This window comes from Dermochelys coriacea, chromosome 5 (genome assembly GCF_009764565.3).
Source record: "Dermochelys coriacea isolate rDerCor1 chromosome 5, rDerCor1.pri.v4, whole genome shotgun sequence".
NCBI lineage: Eukaryota > Metazoa > Chordata > Testudines > Dermochelyidae > Dermochelys > Dermochelys coriacea.
This window is the reverse complement of record NC_050072.1, coordinates 4918691-4927469: the sequence shown is the minus strand read 5'-3', so window position 1 is coordinate 4927469 and position 8779 is coordinate 4918691. Positions and strand designations below refer to the sequence as shown.

General features: G+C 50.8%; 1 protein-coding gene across 1 annotated transcript; it reads left to right on the top strand.

Moving 5' to 3' along the window:
- Positions 1-2008: 2008 nt before the first annotated feature.
- LOC119856059 (myogenesis-regulating glycosidase-like) lies at positions 2009-4583 on the top strand. The gene is given in 2 exon segments (XM_038403136.2): positions 2009-3081; positions 3083-4583. Coding segments are annotated over 2 exon segments (2097 nt in total). The 5' UTR covers positions 2009-2340; the 3' UTR covers positions 4439-4583.
- The last annotated feature ends 4196 nt before the right edge of the window (positions 4584-8779 follow it).

The window sequence follows — 8779 nt, the reverse complement described above, 5'->3', positions numbered from 1 at the left end:
CAGAGCACTGGACTGGGATTTAGGAAACCTGGAGTCTATTCCTAGCTGACCTGCGCTGCATTGACCAGCTGGGTGTCCTTTGCTAAGTCCCTTCCCTTCTCTGTGCCTCATTGAGTATGTCCACACTGCAATAAGACACCTGCAGCTGGCCTGTGCCAGTTGACTTGGGCTTGCAGGGCTCGAGCTAAGGGGCTCGACAGTGTAGACATCTGGGCTTGGGTATCATGTTTAGTCTTAAGAACAGTGAGAGGATACCTCACAGTCTTCAAATATGTTGAGGGCTGTTATAAAGAGATCAGTTGTTCTCCGTGTCCACAGAAGGCAGGACAAGAAGGAATGGGCTTAATGTGCAGCAAGGGAGATGTAGGTTAGATATTAGGAAATCTTTCTAACTCTAAGGGTAGCTGCACTCTGGAACAGGCTTCTAAGGGAGGTTGTGGAATCTCCATCATTAGAAGTTTTTAAGAGCTGGTTGGACAAACCCCTGTCAGGGATGGTCTAGGCCAGGGTTTCTCAACCCATGGATCGGGACACAAAATTAGGTCGCCAGAATGGTTCAAAGGTTGGCATGGCAGCTCCTGCGGCTCCTGTCACATGGGGTGGCTGGGCTCGCCTCCCTGATCCAGGCACTGCAGCCTCTGGGGTCCCAGCGCCACTCAGGTTTAGCCCAGGTGTCATGCCAAAGAGAGTCTGGGTAGGCCAAATTTGAATGAGTGGCCCTGCAACCCCGTGAGCCAGGTCACAACTCCACTCACAAAATGTGGTCCAGTCAGGGCGTGTGTGGCCAAACCTGAGTGGTGCTGCAAACCCAGAGGTTGCAACACCTGGGGCAGAGAGCCAAGCCCAGCCAGCCCCACAGCACAGAAGCTGCAGGAGCCACCACTGTGGGGTGAGTGATGTGCAGGATCAACCCCCGCAGAAGACAGGAACTGACCGAAACCACTCAGGGCTTCCCTCACCAGACTAGTTACTGGGTTGTGAAAGGCCATAAACATTGACAAATGGGTCCTGAGCCCAAAAAGATTGAGAACCACTGGTCTAGGTTTACTTGGTCCTGTCTCAGTGCAGGGGCAGGACTAGATGACCTCTCGAGGGCCCTTCCAGCCCGACATTTCTATGATGAACACGTTCCTTCTATTATGGCAATCCCAGTTAAAAACCCAAGTGTGCTTTCCCCAGAAATCTTCCCTCCCACACTGCTCTCCTTCGAGGTTTCTGTCAAACCCTCTTTCCACTGACAGGGGGACGCGCACTCCTCTCTACCCCAATGAGACTGCACCCTTTCTCACTTACCCTGATGTAAACTGGGAGCCACTCATCTGCAGCTAGTGGAGACCTGCCTCCAGCGCTGACGGAGAAGGAGACACCCTCCGGCGCTGATAGAGCCGTACGCCACTCGGTGCCTACGGGGCTGACCGTTCTGGTGCCACCTGCAATTCAACCAATCAGCAAACTGAATCTGCCCTTTGTGAACCCTCAATCTGATGGACCTGACCTGTTCGTGTCCTACAACCAACCGGCTTAAGTGCTTTGCTGAATCAGGGCCTACATGGTGAGGCTATAAATAGCTCTCTCGTGGGAGCTTGCTCCTTCCTATTTTAGCAGCTTAATGGCATTCAGGGAGCAATGTGCAGACAAACAATTAACGTCCAGGCTATTAGACGGCTGTGATTACCAGGTCCCATCAGAAATGATGCATCACTTCTTTGTAACTGAGCCAGGGAAGTGGATGCCTAGCTGCCAGCATGCTCACATTTACTACAGCATGAGGGCAGAGAGATACAGGCAGGGTGGGGAAAATTCATCCAGGAATCTACTTGACCAAAAGACAAGAAGCCAGAGATCATTGTGGAGCTGCAAGCCTGCATTCTCTGCTAACTGCCCTTGTTTCTCCGTAAAGCCCTGTCCGCTTCTCCCCAGTGCTCTAGCTTTGTCTCATCCCCTCCTCCCAGCTTGGCTGAGCTGAGCCACATTGCAGCCAAGAGCTCATGGGAATCTTGGCATACCCACGTCTGAGAGCGTGGTATTATAATAACCCTCACTCAGCTGCCAGTGAACAGAATGTACCAGACTGGAGCAGAGCTGCAAGTGAAAGCAGAGGGAGTCTTCACCGGAGCTACAAGAGGGATGATTTGGTCCATTAGCTGGATTCATTTAGTAGATATTTGTAACATTTGACCCCCGTGCTGTGTCAGGGATCAGTGATGGAGGACTGAATGGGTTTGGAGAGGACACTACGACTGACTGATTCTCCTGTTCGTATTTCTCCTTGATGAGCCAGAGAAGAACAACACAGTAAGAAACAAAGCTCCTGGCCACAAGGTTTGGCTTCAGGGGCTCATGGAAAATCAGTCCTTTCATCGTTTAAGAAAGAACAGGAGTTCTGAAAAGGGGAATGCTACGGGAACACACCTGCCTGATAGCTTCACCCTGGTGAAGCTGAAGCCGTCCAAGCAGCTGAAGCCAATGATCGGTGCAATAGTCGTTGGGCTCATCTTGTTCATTGCGGCGGTGGTGGCTTGGTGCTACTACATGGCATCTCTCAGGAAGGCGGAGCGGCTAAAGACGGAATTGATGGACCTGAGGAAGGATGGGTTCATCATCAAAAACCACAATGGGGAGGTGGTCTTCAGACTGGCCTTCCAGTCAGGCACCCTCGACCTGGAGTCCTGCTCGAAAGAAGGGGAGATTTTAACCTGCACCAAATCAGACAGAGGGAAGCTGAATTTCTTCATTCAGACGGTCAAGCCCAAGGACACGTTGATGTGCTACAGCGTCCACTGGGAGGAGTTTGTGGTAGACGCGGTGGTCGAGCACACCATGTTTTGGGAGGATGCTCATTGGTATGGGGGCTGTGAAATGAGCGTCCAGCACTGGCCAATCAGACTGCCAGGGTACCAGGAGCCCATGCCCTTTGTGACGAGCGATGTGTATTCCTTTAGGGGCAGCTTTGGAGGCATCTTGGAAAGGTACTGGCTGTCCTCGAACGCAGTGGCTATAAAAATCAACGACTCAGTTCCCTTCCACCTGGGGTTTAATGCCAGTGAATGGTCGCTCTTCTTTCAGGCCAGGTATAAGGATTTCTCCCTACAAACCTCCACTTGGGCAGCAGCCTTTCCCGGAGCTAAGCTACCGTGTCTGCGTCGGCTCGGATGTGACCTCCATTCACAAATACATGGTGCGCAGGTACTTTAACAAGCCTTCTAAAATCCCATCAGAAAACGCCTTCCGGTACCCCATCTGGTCTACATGGGCTCTGTACAAAAATCATATTGACCAGGATAAACTTCTAGATTTTGCTGAAAAGATTAAAAAGTACCGGTTTAATTGCAGCCATATTGAAATTGACGACACCTACACGCAGACTTATGGCGATTTCGACTTTGATCTGGTAAAGTTCCCTAATGTGACAGAAATGTTCAAAACACTGAAAGAAGAAGGATTTAAAGTTACCCTGTGGACACATCCCTTTATAAACTACAATTCCTCCAATTTTGGAGTGGGGATAGAGCGGCAGCTCTTTATCAAGGAGCCGACAGGGAAACTCCCTGCAATGGTGAAGTGGTGGAATGGCATTGGGGCCATATTGGATTTTACCAATCCCACAGCCAGGGTGTGGTTTCAGAGCCACCTGAAACAACTGCGGTCAAAGTACGGCATAGCATCCTTTAAATTTGACGCTGGTGAGGTAAGCTACCTTCCAAAGCAGTTCAGCACCTTCAGACCCTTGTCGGATCCCAGCATCTGGTCCAGACGGTACACGGAAATGACCATTCCGTTCTACGAGCTCGCCGAAGTCAGGGTCGGCTACCAGTCCCAAAACATCTCGTGCTTCTTCCGCATCATTGATCGTGACTCGGTTTGGGGATATGAGCTTGGCCTCAAGTCCTTGATCCCTACTATGCTCACTATTAGCATGCTGGGGTACCCTTTCATACTACCGGACATGATTGGAGGAAACTTTCTGCCAAACAAGACGGAAGGTGCTGTTGAAATCCCAGACCAGGAACTGTACATCCGCTGGCTAGAGCTGTCGACCTTCATGCCCTCCATGCAGTTCTCCATACCCCCCTGGCTCTATGACAAGGCAGTGATTGAGATTGCACAGAAGTTCACAGAGCTGCATGAGTCCCTGGTTGCCCCTCTCCTGTTGGAGCTGGCTGGGGAGGTAACCAACACGGGAGACCCCATCATACAGCCCATCTGGTGGATTTCTCCCAGTGATGAATTCGCTCACAAGATCGATTCCTAGTTCCTCATTGGGGACACCCTCATGGTGGCCCCTGTCCTGGAGCTGGGCAAGCAAGAGCGAGATGTGTACCTCCCGGCTGGCAAATGGCGCAGTTACAAAGGGGAGCTATTTAAGAAGACCCCAGTCCTGTTAACAGACTATCCCGTTGACTTGGACGAAGTTGCTTATTTTCTTTGGGTATCATAACAAATGTAGCCATCAGTTTTAAGCTTTGTGAATGGGTGATAGATTGAAAAAAGTAGGCAGCTCTGAGTTCCTGAGATAAATAAGCTGCTCTGTGACATTCTAAATAATAATCATGATTCCAATTGCACAGAACCATTTTTGTGGATTAATAAACAGGACACTTAAAATATCTTTGTATACATTTCGTCCTTTAAAAGGTCCAGTTCCAAAGCTTGACGACTTGGTTGTGGTATTATTTATAGATCTAAGGTATAGAAACACAGAGTCCACTAGGGTTTTTTCCCCCAATCCTATATGACACTGATGCTCTTTTTTGAAAGGGTACTTTAGATGGTTTCTTTTATTCCACACTGATTCTGTGGTTCCCATATCTTTATTTTATTTTAAAATTGCTTTCTCATGGGCTGAGGAATTGCTCACCCCAGCATAGTCCTTTAAAAGTGAACCAGTAACACTCCTGCGGAGACTGGGGCCTTCAAGGTCTTGCCACCACCAGATGCGATTGGCGTTTGATGCAGTAGCAAAGGGTGATAACAATCTGCTGCAGACTGATTTATCAGAAGAAGCAAAAATTAATGTTGACACTCAGTAACATTATGGCAATAATACTCCACACACCCGGGAAATATTAGTGACTGTTATAGATACTAAAACTAAGCTAGCATACCTCTGGCCCCAGTTCAGCAAAGCACTTAAGCACACGCTTAAATCCCATTGACGTCAAAGATTAAATCCCGAAGCCAATGCTGTGCTTAAGTGCCTTGTGGAATAGGAGCTATTACTGTTATGCAGTCTTTTTATATGGGATAGAGCACTGGAACTCAGGAGACTGAGATTCTATTCCTGGATTAGCCACTGGCCTGCTGGGTGACCCTGGCAAGTCACTTCTCTTCCTTGTGCCTCAGGTTCTCCATCTGTAAAAGGGGGATAATGATCTGAACTCCTAAGGACCAGTACTTATTATTATTAACAAGTAATATATCACCCCCCTTTCCAATAACTTTGGCAGTACTCATTTACCTTCCCATTTACCAGTGAGAATATCCCACAGGAAACAACCCGACCACCTCCCCCATCCACCAAGCCCCACTCATGCTTTGGCTCAGCAAGTAGCAGCAGGCCAAGCATCTCTTGGAAGATCTGTCTCCAGCAGCTATGGAGCTTCTCACCTGTCCTCCCCACACTTAACAAGTCAGTTTTATTGAGGTGCTGTGTAGGCAGGAACTCCCTGGAGTCCATTTAGTTCTGCTATTGCCTTTTGCAATAGCTGGTTCATGCAGCAAAGTCCTCCATCTACAACATCTCTCACCTAAGCTTCCATGGGAGGGGAGTGAAGAACCTTAGAACCCATCAGCAAAGCCCTGCTTGCTTAGAAATGTATTCCTTGCTACAAGGTAAAAACTCTGTCCACTCACCCACTGCCTGGGAGGCGTGTACCTCCCAAAATCCAGGTTTATGTGTAGTTATGGTGAGCTCCCAACTAAGTGTCACTTGAGGAAGTGGATTGGGGGTAGGTAGCCTACCCAAATAAAGCTTTGTATGGCAGCACTTTTCCCTTTTCACCAACAGAGGTAGAGAGCTCTTTCTCCTTTGGAGCTTCTGACCATAAGGTTTACGCATAGAATATACACAGGCGTTGGTTACATTGATACGTTCAGAGTGTAATGGCCCTTTTCTGTTTTACACTTCAGTTTTGTTATTCCTGAAAAAATAGTAAGCAGAATTTATTGTTACAAAAGTGATGCAGGTTTTTGAACTCACATGGTAAACAAACAGTGTGATCTATCTATGCTACATATCTGGCCTTCTCACCTCAGTGTCTGAGCACCTCTCAGTCTTTTTCTTTCTCATCCGATGAAGTGAGCTGTAGCTCATGAAAGCTTATGCTCAAATAAATTTGTTAGTCTCTAAAGTGCCACAAGTACTCCTTTTCTTTCAGTCATTAGTGTATTCATCCTCACACCCTCCCAGTCTGTGAGATAGGGCAGGCCTATTGTCAGTCACACAGGGAGAGGAAAGATGATCTTGGTGGTTGGGGCATTAGCTAGGTGCTTGGGAGATCTGGGTTCGAGTCCCTGTTCTGTCACAGAGCCCTTGTGTGACCTGGGGCAAGTCCTGTAATGGCTCTGTGCCTCAGTTTCCCCCCATAAAAAGGGGATAACAGCACAGCCCTTCCTCATGGGGCAGGGGGCTGTGTGTGGATAAATACATTAAAGGTTGTGAGGTGATGGTGGCCATATAAGTTCCGCAGATGGACTAATTCCTGCTCTGCCCCAGACTATCTAAACTGGGTGTCCCCCAGTCCAGGCTAGCACTCTAGCCACTGAACCAGCCTTCCTCTCCTAACACAAAAGATGAACAGCACAGCCCTTCTCCTCCGTGATTCCCCATTCATGTGGGCCACACAGCGCTGGTGGCTGGCAGAGGAGCACGGCTGGTGAAATGAGCTTTGGGCTTTAGAGGTAGCATCGCCTGGTGCCTGTTTGGCCGTTGTAGGGGTGAACGCACCTCCACAGTCTCAACCCAGGGCCGAGTTAGCGAGGACACCCTATCGGGCAGCTCTGAGCTGCCTGCCATCAGGCCAAAGAAACCCCTGGGTGATGCCTCTTGCAACCTGCCCACTCCTCGCAAAAACCCAGAACATGCACCCCTCCCCCTGTCACTGCCCCAACCCCATTCCAGCCTCTCTGTCTCCTCTCTACGCTGCTCCCACCAACCCCAGGAGAAATTCTGCCACTCTCAAGGGCTGTTGGACTGTCCACGCCTCTTGCCAGTGTGCCAACAGGGGGCCTGTCTTAGCCCAGCAACCGGCTTTTTAAGTGTGAGCAGCAAGACTCCTAGCCGCTGAAGGGCTGCGTCTGACCCCGAGCCTCCTGGCTTAGTGATGCCTGGACCAGGACAAGCCCGACCAGCTGGGGCAGTGCCTTGTGCATCACTGCCAACTTCTGCTGCCGGTGGTGGGATTTGGGCTGGGTCTGGGGTCTTGTCTCCCAATGACATGGGACAGTTGGAGCTCTCTGATTGGTTAGCTGCCCCTGTTGCTCTCTCTCCCTGCTTCCCCTCCCCAAAGCCATTCATTCTCATGGAGGGGGTTGGGGAGGAGGCAGCTAGAGAGCCCAGCAGCTGTTCTTCCCCCCACTTCTGCTCCCCTCCTGTGAGCAATCAGGACAGGATGGTGACCCTGATCTCTCCCCCCCCCTTGCAGCACCCAGCCTGGGAATGGCTGGTGGGGATGAAAAGCCTCTGGAGCTGCCCCCTGAGCCTGGAAGGGACAGAGGAGACCCCACTGCAATCCCTTCAGGCCTGTGTGGGTCGGGTGAAGAACCCCAGGAGGACCAGAAGTGAGGCTGGGAAGGGTGCAACTGATGGGCAGCTAGGGGTGCTGAACTGATGATGGGACTGGGCAGACGTGGGGTGGGGTGGGGGGATGGACAGAACCTGATGTGGGGCAGAATGATGAGGGGGCTCGGTGAGGGCTGTGAGGGAAGCACTGATGTGGGAACTGAGGGACAGGATTGACTGGAGACAGAATTAATTGCTGGGTAGGGGATGGGCAGATGAAGACAGTGGGCAACACTAATTCTCTCTCTCTCTCACTCAGCCCCCCCCCACACACGATGGACAGGGCAGTTCAAAAATCAAGATAGGCCAAAAACCACAATATGATCTTTTAAAAAAATCATATGATTTTTGGAGCCAATCTCATGATTTTGGCAGAATCTGATGATTTTTGCTCTCTTGAGCATTTGGCATTACTACAGTTCTGAACTATAGTTTGTCCCACCTCTCCTCTAGGCCAGGCTCCTAAATCAAATCACCCCTTTGGACTGCCCACGAGTCCAGCACCTTGGCTGTGTGTAGCCATCACCTTGGAGGTGCCATCTCGAACCACTCAAATGGCAGCATGCGCCCGTGTGAGCATCTGAAAATGTTGGCCTAAAGGGACCACAGCAAGTCACTGTGATTGCTGGGTTTAGAACAGGGGTGGGCAAACTTTTTGGCCTGAGGGCCACATCTGGGTGGGGAAATTGCTTGCAGGGCCATGAATGTAGGGTTGGGACAGGGGGTTGGGGTGTGGGAGGGGGTGTGGTGTGCAGGAAGGGGCTCAGGACAAGGGGTTGGGGCAGAGGAGGGTTGTGGGGTGTACAAGGGGGCTCAGGGAAGGGGGTTGGGGTGCAGGATGGGGTGCACAGTGCGGGAGGGGGCTCAGGGCAGTGGTGCAGGGAGGGGTGCGGAGTGTGGGAGGGGGCTCAGGATAGGGGATTGGGGTGCAGGAGGGGTGTGAGATGCAGCAGGGGGCTCAGGGCAGGGGGTTAGGGGGCGGGGTGCAGGAGGGGTTCA